Source organism: Podarcis muralis, chromosome 4 (assembly GCF_964188315.1).
Source record: "Podarcis muralis chromosome 4, rPodMur119.hap1.1, whole genome shotgun sequence".
NCBI classification, from domain to species: Eukaryota; Metazoa; Chordata; class Lepidosauria; order Squamata; family Lacertidae; genus Podarcis; species Podarcis muralis.
In genome coordinates, this window is record NC_135658.1 from 73,805,849 (window position 1) to 73,820,929 (window position 15,081).

Genomic DNA, 15,081 nt, shown 5'->3' on the forward strand with positions numbered 1-15,081 from the left:
GTTAACTTTTTCTCCTTTTTACTCTGTACTTATGTCTAAGTCTAGATTATTTCTTTTGCAATATTGAACTTCTTTCATTTGCTAAGTTGTTGGCCTTTTCCCTTATCTCACTTCATTGACATGCTTTGCAAACACCTTTTCTCTCCTCTTCCTCCACACACGCCTCTCAGTGTTTTGTGGATGGGTGTTGTAAGCTGCTTTGGTGTCCAGCTCACAGTGGAAATGCAACATACAAAGAAACTCAACCAATTAATCAACACGTTTGGCTGTTCCAGCTGTGTGGGGGCAGTGGGGGTGGAATTTCAATGACGTCTCTTTCTTGCCAGTGGTGCATCTCATCTCCTGGGCTCCTGCCAAATCCTGTAGCTCCTCAGCAAGTGGCAGTGATAGAGTGGGAAAGTTCTCAGTGCTCTGTTTCTGTGCAGAACATTTTCCATTTCATATGTCCCTTGGTAACAATGAGTGCATGCCAAGTGCAAAATCAATTATTAGGCAACCTTGGCAGTTTTCAAGCTTTGTTTACTAAATACAAGTAAATTAAAGATGATAAATTAGATCACTCTCTGGGACATTAAAAAAAATATCCAGTGCAAATGGAACTTTTACCTTACTTTGCATAAGATATTTTTTTTGGGGGGGGGAGGGGAATCCAACTGACATTTTTGCTCTAGGAAGCTCACATCTAAATGTCAAAATGAGGGTGAACTGAGACTGTATGCCAAGGACCCTAGAGGAGCTGAAGTTGTATACCAGCAATAGGGAACCTGTGGTCCACTAGACAACTTCCACCAGTCATGTTATAGACATTGCTCTCTGTAGAGGGGAACCTGTGAATATATTGGCATCAAGTTGTGAGAACAAAGAACATGTCCCAAGGGGAGGGCACTCACTTGAAAAGACCTTCCATTACGTTGCTCACATGCAAGCTTGGTCTGCAACCCACAGATGTGAATGGAATTGCACTGAGCCATGGTGAGTCGCACTTGGTAGACTTCTGACCACTCTAATGGTCAGATGGAATTAATATGTAAAGGATGGGGAAACGAGCTCTCTACAAGAACACAGGAGTAGCCTGCTGGATCAAGCCAATGACCCATTTAGTCCAACCTCCTGTTCTCACAGTGGCCTGTGGGAAAGCAGGAGGCAGCATTTGATCACAAGTGCATTCACCTCTCCTGTGGTTTCCAGCAACTGGTATTCAGAAGCATTGGTGAATCTGTTGTTGGACTACAAATCCCATCATCCCTGACTACTGGCCATGCTTCTTGGGGCTAATGGGAATTGGACTCCATGAACATCAGGAGGGCCATACTTTCTCCAGCTTTGAATAAGGTAAACCCCAAGAAATGTAGTGTTTTTGCAATTAGAATGCCTTTCTGAGGATGCTGTGACCCTACAGTCATGAAAGTTTGCACCAAGGGCATGATAAGTCACCCTTTTTATCCTTCCCAACCACTGCTGTGAGCATTGTGTATTTGTGAGCTTCACTGGTAGTAGCGGTCATGGAACACAAAGCTGAGCTCTGAGAAGTCATGAATGTTGAATGGCACAGGTAGGTGGCCAACTGGTAAAAGGTAAAGGGACCCCTGACCATTAGGTCCAGTTGTGGCCGACTCTGGGGTTGCGGCGCTCATCTCACTTTATTGGCCGAGGGAGCCGGCATACAGCTTCCGGGTTATGTGGCCAGCAGGACTAAGCCGCTTCTGGCGAACCAGAGCAGCGCACGGAAACACCATTTACCTTCCCGCCAGAGTGGTACCTATTTATCTACTTGCACTTTGACGTGCTTTCGAACTGCTAGGTTGGCAGGAGCAGGGACCGAGCAATGGGAACTCACCCCGTTGCGGGGATTCAAACCGCCGACCTTCTGATCGGCAAGCCCTAGGCTCTGTGGTTTAACCCACAGTGCCACCTGTGTCCTGGTGGCCAAGCCTCAAATACACATCAGGAAATGGAGCCTTATTTCCTTGGCAAATTAAATTCCACAAACCTGTATGTTTCTAGCATCCATTCCTACTGGTGGCAATCACATTTCAAGCTTTTGGCTGGTTTAAAAAACCCCAAAAACTGGAACATTAATTCTCTCTATTAACAGTAAGTTTGGAAAAGATGACATTTTGCAACTGACTATCAAATGTATTCTTTTATTTAAACATTAAGATAAAATTACAAAAGCTACTGAAGCAATGGATCTATGCAGGGAAAAGAAAGTAAAAATAACTCAAATTACGCATGCAATCCAGAGCCTAGGCATGGTAATGGAGGAGTAGGTCCTGTTTAAATTCCATGGCACCTACTCCCAAGGAAGTGTGCAAAGGGCTGCAGCCCGATGGTGTAAATCCTAGACATGTCTACTCGGAAGGAAGCCCCATGGACTTCCGTGGGACTTTCTCCCAGATCAATGTGTACAGGATTGCAGCCTTGATCATTCACCAATGAAGCAAAACATACTGGAAGCAATAGAAGTTTCCGAAAGGCATGATCCCCAACAAAATACTGATATAGCTATTGGAAACAGCTGGCTTTTTAAAAAAACAAACATAATTTCTCTCTCTCTCTCCCTGTCTTTTATTTATCAGAACATGACATCATTATACAATGCATTCTTTTTTCTCTCGAGAAGACATTCTAAATATGTTCGTATCACCCTAATGGAAATGAATACTAAGCGAATGAACAGTACGTTATATCTGGCGTAGTTGGTTCTATTCTACTTTAAAAAATAAAAAAGTAATCTCATGCAATACATGTTTCGATTCTTCAACAATGATAATTAAGTGGTGGGGGTGGGGGGGAATGTAGCTTGAATTTGAACAAAAGTATTTATTTCCCTGAAAGGCAAAATTCCTGTCACTTCTAATGAGCACGTAGGTAGTGGCTTTATTGTTCAAGTAATCAGTGAACCAGACTCTCAGCAAGTGCATATTAAAACTGGTCCGTGGGTTTCAAAATTCCTATGAGAATCTGGGTCAGTGGCCTCATCTGTGCAATGAGAGATCTTCCACCAGGATCTTGCTACTGCATAAGTTCCACTGGAATGGGATAATGGGAATGGCTCTTGCACAACTCCTGTTTGTCAAGTTGCAGGTCCATGTGAAAAAGTCCCTGGAGTGACCAGTATGAGTATATATGGCAAAATCATTGCTCAACGCCTGATTTGTTGTCAACATGCTACTAGACTGGAAAACGGGTGGAATTTTGGGGGCTCAGCATTTCTGTCTACCTATAGGGAGTATGTTTTTGTGTGTGCACATAATAAAAGTCAGAGTTCATCTATAATTTTAAATAGCCTTTAGGAAGCTGGAATATTGGTAAACCATACTTTTTTTCTGCCCCAAAGCCTTAAGACTAAGTATAAACGTGGGCTGGATCTACACTGACCAGTATAACGTTATTAGAACAATATTAAATATATCGTTCTGAAATGTCAAAGGGCATATTTGTAAAATGAAGCACTTCTTACCTTTGTTTTTTGTTTTGCCAGAATGCTGTCCCTCCACTGCTGGTTGCTCTCTTGTCACATTGTAATAACGCATTTTGAACGTTAAAAGTTGGACACCATGTGTCCATATGGTTATAGAAACCATTCCTTACCCCTTTCTTTACGTTAAAAACCGTGAGTGTAAATCCGACCAGGGTCTTGAGTTTCATTCAGCTGCTGACTACAGTTACATCTGTTCTTATGTTCTGTGCTACTATAATGTTCTTTAAATATAATACCAGTTTCAAAGTTGTCGAACTGGTTATGGATTGTGGGTTGTTGTGGGGTTTGGGGGAGGCATTTCAGTTTGAGCATTTGCAAGGAAGGGGAGGAGAAAACAAATTTATAAACAGTACAAATAAATAGCACAATAAATACGTTGTGGTCCCCAATAGTGCTGGGATCAAAAGTCGAACGAGATATACATTAAGGTAGCTAGCTAATTGAATTAGATTAGGGTTTACTTCCCTGATAAGGGCACTGCTTGATCTTGTTGTAGAATCTGGAATTTCTTGGAATGGTGATAGGACAGTTCTGGACACACTGTAGGAGTGAAAAAAAGGTGAATCTTGCAAGTGGGGGAACCACATTAGAAACTAGAAACCTATGTTTCTCCAGGGCTTGTTGGATTTCAACTCTCATAATCCCCAGCCAGCATGGACTAGACATTTGGAAAAGGTAATAACCATAACTCAAAGTTCTTTCTGCCAGGTAGTGAGAGGTGAATCTGTCAGTTTCAGTTTTTCTGTTTCTTGCTTCCCCCCAGCCTTAAGTTCCATTCTCCCCCATTTTCACATCAGTTTGAATTAAAATCACCAGCGTTTTAGTGCTTATTTTTCTTAATATACACGTTTTTGAATGCAATTTTGCCTAACATATACATCCTTTGCAAAGCAATTTCCCTAATACAATAATAATAGTAGTAGTAATACTTGTATTTTTTATACCCCACCTGGGTATAAACATGATTAATTTAGGTCCCTTAATTTCACTACGCCTACTCTGAGCAGAACAACCCTCATTTCACTAATATGTGCAGTTATATGCACATTTTACTGTTGTATATGCATTTTGGTACACTTTACTTGATTGGAGAATTTAGAGAAGTGTGGATTTGAAAGCTGGCTGTGTTCCTATCCTGTTTCTGAAATTGTGAATTAGGTAAATTTGCCTTTAAACATGAACTGAATCAAATTCTTCCCCATCCCCCCTGCAGGCGCCTGTTTACCATGAAAGCGACGGGAAGCCATCTGCTTTAGGTGACACATTCCTGATGGGCACAACTTTCCTGCTTTCAATGAAGAATTAGGTGGTGGCCTTATTTTCACTGAAAAAGTGTTTTAAGGCTGCCAAGTCTTCTAAGTCCCAGCCTTTGAAGCTGCCTAAGTCTTCTGAAGCTAGGAGGCAGCCACTAGATCATGGGTAGGCAAGCTAAGGCCCGGGGGCCGCATCTGGCTCAATCGCCTTCTAAATCCAGCACACGGACGGTCCAGGAATCAGAGTGTTTCTACATGAGTAGAATGTGTCCTTTTATTTAAAATGCATCTCTGGGTTATTTGTGGGGCCTGCCTGGTGTTTTTACATGAGCAGAATGTGTGCTTTTATTTAAAATGCACCTCTGGGTTATTTGTGGGGCATAGGAATTTGTTCATCCCCCCCCCCCTCAAAATACAGTCCAGCCCCTCACAAGGTCTGAGGGACAGTGGACCGGCCCCCTGCTGAAAAAGTTTGCTGACCCCTGTACTAGATATTTAGTGTGGCCTCATTCTTCCAGATAAATAGTTTGAAGTCATGGCTATAATCAAGAGGCTATTACCTATGTATGAAAAGAATCTAGACCTGGGTCTCTAAAACCTCCACTATGTGAGAAGAATGAAGGCCAATTCAAGATGCATTCACTCTTCTCAATAACTAATCATTTCATACAGTGTTTCTCAAACTTGAGTCTCCAGCTGTTGCTGGAGTACAATTCCCATCATCCCTGACCACTTTTTCTGCTAGCTAGTCATGATGGGAGTTGTAGTCCAATGACAACTGGAGACCCAAGTATGAGAAACACTGATTTAATGACATAATCTAGAACTGGGCTATGGATTGTGCTCACTGCAGGGATCGATATTCCCATAGTTTTCCAGAAGCACCAATAATATTTGGCACTGCTAACCATGAGGTCCAGGCATGGGGAACCTGCGATTCCTCAGATGTTATTGGTGGACACCAACTCCCATCATCTTGACCACTGGTCATGCTGGCTGGGGCTGATGGGAGTTGGAGGACGACAACATCTGCTCTGCTGTTGTTCCCCATCCCTGAGGTAGGCAGAGCAATCACGTCGTGAGCTTCGCTCAAAAAGTACTGTGCTGTATGTCAGGAGTGTTACCTATTATGGCTGGGGTGAGGAGAAGCTTGCCACTGGGATGCCAGTCGCCACAGCACTCATAATTGAATGTGTGGCCCGTTTCTCAGATTTGCATCTGAACGTGTGAACTGCTTTTGCTGAAAACGTCTGCCTTACCATGAAGCGATGTGAGGCAAGATGAAGCCTGTGGTCTCTGATCTGTGATAGGTGTCCCACTCAACCATGCGCACGCAACCCAAGTGTACATATGTGGATTGCCACTAATCCAAAAACCTGCCAGGAGGAGCACAACACAAGAGATGGTGAACATCCACTTACATGTGCACAGCCAAGCTATGGGCCTGCAGGGTTCTGGATCCTAGTCAGAATACTCCAGAACTGACAAACTCTGAAATAACTTGTATGAACTTTTCTGCAATGGCAGAATCCACAGTTGCCACCGATATTTACATTCAAAGTATAAAAAACTGCAGATATGCAATATGCCCAAACAGTTTTAAAAATATACCCTATTTCATTTGTAAACTATCAATGCAAGTTACTCAGCAGCATAGAAGCCATGTCTCATGTCTTCTGTTGTCCTAGAAAGATTTGTGTCTGCTGCCGTTAATGTAATTGCCGGAAATATCTGAGGTTACATGTAGAAACAATCGAGGCAATAATATTTTTTTCTTTTTTCTTTTTGTACATATTGTTAAACATGCAAAAACTTCCTGAAGAATATTGCCCAAAGGTAGAAAGTCTTTTGGAACATCGAATTCTCCTTGGTAGAGTTTGTTTTTGCAAGTATGGCTAACACTTGATTCGAAAAGGTCCTTCCATTTATTTTGAAGAAGCATCTTTGATCACAGGCTCCCTGTTCAAATACGTAGCCCAATAGACTAAGTTAAAAGTTCCAAACAGGACCGGAAATACTATCCGGGACATCTTGTCAATCTTACTGATGCTGTTGTAGGTCTTTTTGTTTTCGGCTGGTTTTTCGGCGGGCTTGACTGGAATGGGAGCAGCGTTGGAGATTACTGCAGGGGCAGAGTCCTTTGGTAAGTTTAAGGTGGGGGTCATCCGTCCGGCAGGGTAAGTGTTCATGCCTCTGCTTGCCAACAATTCACGCTCTTTTTTCTGCAAAACAACAGAAAACCAGAAGACTGGTGAAAAAAACAGAAATGTACACTTAGGACATGAAGAAAGATGAGGGCTGTATGCAGAGATTATTTATGTCTTAACGCTGATAAAAGCAATTGAAGTGATTTAAAGGGGACTAAACAGGTTTCTGTTTTGCATTCTTCTAGTGGATTCTTATCCTCGCTAAAACTGCAAGGGCACTTCAGATTCATAAACCAAGCAAAATAAACCCAGATTCTAAGAATGCTTTCACAAATACACATTTGAAAACATGGGGGGGGGTAGTGTTTCACCACATCAATCTGATTGTATGGCAAACACAACCGATTAATCTTAATTCAGTTTGAGAATGCATCCTCTGGTTGGGTATGTACACAATTTATCTTAGCAAGAGGATGCAGAGAAAATAAAAAAGGGTTTTCTCCTTTACCACTCCTTAGGCTTGGAACTAGTGCTCTTTCTTTTGCTTTTTTTTTTTCAAAAAAAGGAGAAAGAAACCCCACCCAGATATTTTTGGTCCAGGCCAAAAAAGTATAGCAAAAAGCAGTCTTGATCTCAGATATTTAGGGCCTGAGGTAGAGCAGCAAATCTCTCCCCCACCCCCAATCCACTTGGCCATCTCATGCCTGTATAAGCATGCAAGGAAGGTGATGTTATTTTGATAGAAATTCCTATGAGTGCCTTTCCCTCTATAGCTGTAACATACAATAACAGTAAATTACACCAGTAACTGTTTGCTGCCTTTTACTGATGCTCAGAATCAGCTGGTTGAGGCAGTTAGCTTACTCTATCAAATGGTAGAACTGGCCCCATGACATCCATTGTCTCACTAAAGACAAAGGGATAGTTCCTTTGCTTAAGTAGCATTGTGAAATGTTAGGAGGGCGATCCAGTGGAATGGCAGTGTGGAAGATCACAGCAACAAGGACACGTCCTGTAGATTATGTTCACTCGATTTTTAACCAAGTCAGAGAGCTCCCACCTTTCTATTCAGGGTAACTATTCTATCTCTTCAAAGAGATGCATATCATAGAATCGATATTGTTGGAAGGACCCTGGGGATCATATAGTCCAATGCCCTCCATTACAGGAATATGCAACTGTCCCATACGGGGATCAAAACTGCAACCTTGGCGTTATCAGCACCATGCTCTAACCAACTGAGCAATCCAGGCTACCTTCTTTTTTGCAGCCTCTAATGCCTTCTTGCCATCCCAGGCCCAGCTTCTTTTTGTGAAATAGTTGACTGTGGCGAATTCAATCAGTGCAGAAAACACAAAGGCGTAGCACACGGCTATGAACCAGTCCATCGCAGTAGCGTAGGCCACTTTTGGTAGAGAGTTGCGGGCGCTGATGCTTAAAGTTGTCATGGTAAGGACCGTAGTGACCCCTTGAAAAGAAAAGAAGGAGCAACTTTTAGAATTACCTGCATGTCTTAGGTCAGCCTTCTCCAGCTGGGTGCCTTCCATATGTTTCAGACTGCCATCAACCCCAGCCAGCATGGTCAACAATCAGAAACAATGGGAGCTGCAATCAGGGGTGGACCTTGGTAATATGGCGCCCTGTGCAAGGCCAAAATTTGATGCCCTCTCCAGCCCTCACCCCACTTTCCCAAAGCTGGGTAAAAGGCGCTGAGTTTTGGGAAGGAGGCAGAAGGGCTCTGGCAGGGTCCTAGAGCCCTCCTTCCTCCTCCTCAAAGCCCAGAAAGTGCTTGCCCCGCTTTGGGAAGGTGGCAGGAGGACTCTGGGACTTGGCCCCTCATCCCCTCCCCTGGTGCTCCTACTCAAGGGAGTCAGGTTAAGGAAGGTTCAATTAGTTGAACAGTGCTGATTTTGACCTATAGGGCCTGGGACCCTGATAGCAAGGAGGAACGGCTTTTCCCAAACATGCCCTCAGATCATCTTGGCAGGTCCTTCTCCAAGTGTCCTCTCAGCATGAAGTAGGGAGAGTGGCTCCAAGGGAAAGGACCTTCTCATCAGTAGCTTCCCATTTGCAGAATGCTCTCTGTAAAGAGGTTTGCCTGGTACCTACACTTTAGACTTTCCATCTTCTCCCAAACCTTTCAACATCTTAAATACTGAACATCCTTTAGCATCTACCAACCTCACCGGCATTTCATATAAACACACCATTGGTTTTAGTTGCTATGGGTTGATGGCAATTGATGAGTTTTTGCCTTGGAGGGGTGTTCTGCTGAAAAGCAAATTGTTGAATTGCAGGAATTGCAGTTTGATTTTGTTTTATCTTCCTTTGTATGCCCAATCCAATAAATATTTATTGCTTGTAGCCGCAGGCAATGGCAAATGCAGTAAAATGCCTATTAGCACAGGCCTAAAAACATGGATAAATGTACACCCTGACTTTGTATGTCACCTAGAGCCACATTTGCAATTAGGGGACGAAAAAATAAAATGAATAATTAATACTTCTAAAGATGGTGCTTGCTATTAAGCATTGATCGGCTCCTTGGAAATTGCAAAGCCTGATGCAGTGCGAGGGCCCCAATATATCAAATCTAGAGACGTGCAATACTGAGGGAGGAAAATAGAAGTCATAATGTGGAATGAAGACCTAAAACTGGATACTAACAGCATGTGGATCAGGGGCAGATGTATGCCTGCAGAGACCTTCCAGGGTACTGCCAGGGTGCCCTCCCCATGCTGAAAGCAGAATTGAAGGAAGCATTCAATTGCAGCCTGTAGAACAGGTTGTGATGTGTGCTTGGCAGCAGGGTGGGTGTGGGTGGGTGTGGGTGTGTGTGGTGTTAACAAGAGTTTCTCCACTTTGCATATATGCCTACAAGTCCAAAGCGGTTGATGATCATTGGTCTACATGATCTGGGTAGTTCTGGCAGTGAGGTTCCCCTGGCATGGTCAAAATCCATAGAAAGTGAGTGGCTACTACTTCAATCAGGCAGGCTGCTATGATAAATGGGACACATGGTGTTTGGCTTCAGGAATAACTGTGCCCTCTGCCCAAATCAGGCTGCACGCTGGCTGAGATGTAGGAATGCAGCTTCCTGTCCAATGGTGGACTCTAATGTTACATTTCCTTGCTTCTGTGATTGAAGCTGCATGTGGGGCTGTGGCCCCCGCTTCCTTCAGACCCTGCTGGTGGGGCTGAGGGGGTGGAGAGAAAAGGCTAGGAACATTGCCCCCTACCCAATGGTGGTTAGGTCACCAGGACATCTGATTAGGGTTCTCCTTCCCCTGCCTTAGAGTAAAGGTCACTTAAAAAGAAACACCAGAGAGAAGTGAAATACTTGCCAAAGACTGTTCTAGCAGGGACAGATTCTCTGTTTAACCAAAATGATACTTGGGATAAGATCACCGTCATAATACAAGGAAGGTACGTCTGGATGACGAAATAGCCAATCTTCCTTTTCAGGTGAAAGTGTGCTCTCATTATTGTATATTCACCTAAGGTGGCAGAAGAGGAGAAAACAACACACATAAGTTATCAACAAAAGCCAGAGCACCGGTTCGCAAACAGCTGTCTTCTGTTTAGCACTTCTTCCATATGACAATATTGGATGGTTCAAACAAAAGAAATGAACTGAGGGCTTCTTTTTGTACTCATAAGCCACTGGCTGGGAACAAAAGCATACACACCATACATTTAAAAGGCTCCACTCCAAAGAGTCCTCAGAAATGTTTACCCCTAGGAGAGTTACAATCCCCAGCAGCCTTAACTACAGTTCCCAGGTTGTTGGGTTTTTTTTTGGGGGGGGGGGCAGGCTGTGCTATAAAGTAAGGTGAGGACAGAGTTAGAGCCAAGCAAGACCCATCCGCTTGAAGCTTATTTCTAAGCTGAGATGCTCTCTGGTACCCAAGCTTTGTAGACTTCGTCCATGATGTTTCAACTTCTGCTAGTACCCTGCCTCTCTACCCAGTTGTTGGTGAAGAAGGGTGACCTTCCATGGTCCCGCTCAATCCATGTTGTGGCCCCACATGGATGCTGCTAGAAAATGCTTCCCCCTAAGAGTTTATTTATGGAGCAGCTATTATGTGGAACATTTATTCTGGAGCACTGCACAACTTATGGGGGAATCCTCATGCCTCTGCCACTCATTTTCAGTGACAATTAGCACTGACATGGAATCTCTCCCATTGTTGTGGAGAATCAATTAGTCTTTGCCCATCTAGTGCCCTCAAGAAGTTTTAATTACAATGCCCATTGGAGGTGCCAATCACAAGATGGCAAATTGTGGGGTGGGGTGGGCTCGACCCTCTCAAATATTTTATTGGGGCTGCTGAAGGGACCTAGGAGTTGGCTCCTATGATTGTGATCCGAAACATCTGGAGGGCACCAGGTTGGCAAAGGCTGCAGTATAGTTATTGTCACATGGAATCATTTCTGTGGCTTCCACGGGAGGACCTGGTCTCAAGGTCTGTATCATTTCCACGGAGAGTTCCTACCCCTTACAATTGTATAGCATGGTGATCTACAGACTGCAGGCAATTACTGTGTCCCAAATTACTGTCTCCTTGTAGCTTTAGTGATGACATCACCAGGGCTGTACTCTCTGCAAATTTACTCTATGCAATCCACTACACACCTTAACACATAATTTTTCTTTGATTTTAATAATCCATAAATATGTGGATCTATGTGCACCAGTAGAAAGGAGATGAGTTTGCATAATGGACTAACATGCTACCAATTTTTGCACCTGCTGAATACATGAAGAGTTGTTCAACTCTTAAAGAACATAGTAATTCCTACCAAGCACACTTAAGGAGCTCCAGACTGTAGAGAGATTGTATGTGGTATGGATCTTGCAACAGGATTCATTCGGGGCGAGATGTATATTTTTGCTGTGAGGAGAAACCTAGGCTAAAAGCTGAATATGCTGGATCTATAACATAGTCTGGTTTAAAATAAATAAATCAAGTCACCCACTAAAACTTAGTTAGGGTCTCATTTAGGAGTAAGCAGGCACCAAATGGTTCCAAGTGAGAGCAAGAAATATATATGAAAGTGTTGTCCCTTTTCTCAAAAACTACATCTGGCTTCCCAAAACTGGCAAGGCCTTAAAGTTCTGCATCATTTGAGTCCAGGACTTTCCATCTGAGATCCACTGCAGAATATCTTCTTGAGATTGGTGGTTCCCAAAAGACCGGCAGTGGCTGTCCCAAAGGCTGGTTCCATGGAGCCTGGCACCCTATCGCAAGTAAGGTGACCCACATGCAGAAGCAGCCCTCTGCATCATGCTCACCCCACTGAAAGCAACACATTATTTCTTTATTGCCTCTCTTCCAAGGAGGCATGCATAGTTCTCCCCACCCCCATTTTATCCTCACAACCCCCCTGCAATGTAGGTTAAACTGAGAGTGAGCAATCAGCTTAAGATCACCCAACGAACTTCATGGCTATGTGGGGATTCGAATCTCCGTCTCCCGGGTCTTAATCCAACAATCTGACCACCACACTGGCTCCACAAGCATATTGCAGGCAGTATCCATGCATGATGTGGTCTTGGATTTTGGACCAATTTGATTTTCAGTCCCCAGTGAAGAGCAGAGGCAGCCCTCGCTGTGAGCACATCTGCTTCACATCATCCCGAAACTTCCACCTTCTCACCATTTGTTGCATGGTTTAAAATAAAAATGGCATATTATTTATAGGTGGTGTGGTGCTGTGTGTGGGGGGGGGGGTGTTGTTTTTTTCTTTTTAAGAAGCAATTGCAATGGGGGGAAACGAGGCAGGAGCAAAATACGCAAACTGCGAAATTCTTTCACGGGTCTATGCTTGTTATTTTCAGATCCCACAGCTCTGTGGAAGGACAGAACATCTTGGAAATCCGTTCACAAGTAACCCCGATTACAGGCCTCCTGCGAGCTTGATGAAGCCCAGAAAATCCATAGCTGACTGATGCTTCCCCTGTGTAAAATCGGATTTTTGTATTTTGCTAATCCCTGGTTACAATCTGTGTCCTGCTCTTTGTGATCCACCCTGCAATCACAACCCAGCCCGCACAGATGTAACCTGGGACGTTAGCAAGGGGGGAAAGAAGGCAGAAGACGGGGAGGGGGAGAAAGAAAGGGAAAAAAAGCAAACCTATTGATGTTGAAAACCAACATTTTATTTGCTTAAACCTCTGCAAACCTTAAGGGAGGCGGTGCCCCCGGGCACTAACATTTTGATTTCTGCTACGAATCTTGCTGCTTCCTTGAGGCTGCAGCTGTTCGCCCCCCTTCGCAAGTGCCCTGCAGAGTAGTGGCCGAGTTGAGTCCCCTGGCACCCTGGAGCGCCCACCGCTCGCTTGGGATTGTGGTTTTGCTCCGAGGAGCCGCGCACGACCCTAGGAGATGCCTCGGCACGCGCTCTGGATCTTCCTCCTGGCGATTCTGAAGGCGAGAGGGGAGCTGCCTTTCATCGCAGAGAACAACGCCGCGATGATGGTGAACTGGTAAGAAACTCGGCCGCCTGCTGCTACTGCTGCTGCTACCTGCCCGCCCTGGTTTCATCGTACAGGTGCTCCTCTAACTTCCACCATCCCTCCTCCCCTGCCCCAAACAAAACGAAAGCTTTTTGACTTGTGGATCGGTGCGCGCTTCTTTTGTGGAGCCCTGGATGTGAGGTTTGGGGGGAATCGGTGCGATCTTAGCTTTGATCAGACAATTGCCAGGTTTGTGGCGCTCCGTGCGAAGTTCCGTTCCGCCGCCGCCGCCCCTTCCTCCTCGCCCACCCCCCTCCCTTATAGTCGCCCTTTGGATTTCAAAAGCAGCCCGCTGGGCTCTCGACGGGTCGCCGCTTGCGAAGAGCTGCGGGCGCCTCTGCTGATGCGAACGAGGCAGCTTGGAGCTGTGCCATCGCTTCGCCTTCCCATTAGCCCCGTGTCTGCCTTTGTCTCCATGAAGGGATCCCTTAAAAATAGCCCTTCTCCTGATCGAAGAGGCAGCATCTCCGCCCCACCCCGGATCAGCCCCGGGGGACCCTGCTGGTTTCCCTCCGGAGGTCTGCGCCACCACCCCGGGGACAAAGGAGCCCCGCGTTTCCTTCGGCGGCGTCTCCCCCGATGGGCGCAGCGTGCGGCCCCCTTGCTCCCTCCGCCCCGGGCGAGGTGCTTAGTTTCTAATTACCGCACAACGCCGTCCCCGCCTGGTTCCCGAAGGCGAGGCCGTTATGTAACCTGTTGCAGCCCCTCTGTCTGCCGCCCCCATGTGACTCCCGGGCCTCGGTCCGGGGCCGCGGCCCTCCCTCCCCCGCCCCCTCCGAACGCGCTGCAGCCAATCGCCGGCCAGGATTGTCCTGACATAGAACCCCGAGCCAGGCCGGGAGCGGGGGAGGGGGGTCTCACGTGGGTGGCTGGGCGCGGGATTAAAGCTTCTTTAGTTCCCTAATGCTGCCACATCTGGCGCCTCCACTTCCAGTTAGGGAGGAAATGGGAGAATCCTTCGGGTTAGCGCCTCCTTTGCAGCCACGTGGTCCTTCGGACACGCTGCAAAGCCAGGCAACAGCTGCCACTTCCTCCCCCCTTCTCTCTCCCCCGCCCGCCTCCAAATGCGTTTCATCAAACAAATCATTTTAAAGCTCGAGAGAGAGAGAGAGGGAGAGATCAAAACGCGTAGGCGGTTGTTCGCCTCCTGCAGGAGGGGAATAAGCCGGCACGAGCGAAAGCAGCCTCTGCAAAACGCGGGGGAAGCTGCGAGCGCCTCGTCCCCGGTTCCCCTCAAGGGCCTTCCTTTCCTTAGCGCCAAAGTGTCGGACTATGCTGCTGCCGCAGAAGATTTGGGCTTTGGGCACGAAGGCAGCCATCCAACAGGCGCAGCTTTCCCCGGGTTGTAGAGATGTGCCTCTTGGATTTGTGCTCATGCAGCTGTTAAAGAGACAGGGTGGAAAATATGGCAAATTCAAGAGGTATTCAAGGACTGATTTATGCTGCTTGCTAGGTGTGTCCTATATTCAGGACATGGACAAAGAATAGCATTTCCTTTGGATTGCTAGGTTGCTGTCACTTTTAGAGCAGGAGTGGGGAACTGTGGGGCCCTTCGGATGTTGCTGAACCCCAGCTCTCATCAGCTTCAGCTGATAGGGCCCATGGGAACTGTAGTTCAACAGGTTCCCCATTGTGTTTCCCCCCTGAACATAGTCCCATAGAGTAAGCTCCTTTATC

At 45.8% G+C, this 15,081-nt stretch overlaps 2 protein-coding genes across 3 annotated transcripts in view; one reads left to right on the forward strand and one right to left on the reverse strand.

The window, feature by feature from the left end:
- Positions 1 to 6,331: 6,331 nt before the first annotated feature.
- The window catches only part of GABRA5 (gamma-aminobutyric acid type A receptor subunit alpha5), a 71,011-nt gene continuing 62,261 nt past the window's right edge, over positions 6,332 to 15,081 (reverse strand). For both annotated transcript variants that reach the window (XM_028727834.2, XM_028727835.2), the window contains exons 8-10: positions 10,229 to 10,381; positions 8,141 to 8,352; positions 6,332 to 6,959 (exon numbers count right to left, since the gene is read on the reverse strand). In XM_028727834.2, the coding sequence (XP_028583667.1) occupies positions 6,663 to 6,959; positions 8,141 to 8,352; positions 10,229 to 10,381 (662 nt within the window). In that variant the 3' untranslated portion in view covers positions 6,332 to 6,662. The remainder of the gene's footprint in view (positions 6,960 to 8,140; positions 8,353 to 10,228; positions 10,382 to 15,081) is intronic.
- Positions 13,151 to 15,081, forward strand: part of GABRB3 (gamma-aminobutyric acid type A receptor subunit beta3) — a 198,258-nt gene continuing 196,327 nt past the window's right edge. Inside the window, exon 1 of the mRNA XM_028727832.2 lies at positions 13,151 to 13,374. Coding sequence (XP_028583665.1) covers positions 13,274 to 13,374 — 101 coding nt within the window. The 5' untranslated portion in view covers positions 13,151 to 13,273. The remainder of the gene's footprint in view (positions 13,375 to 15,081) is intronic.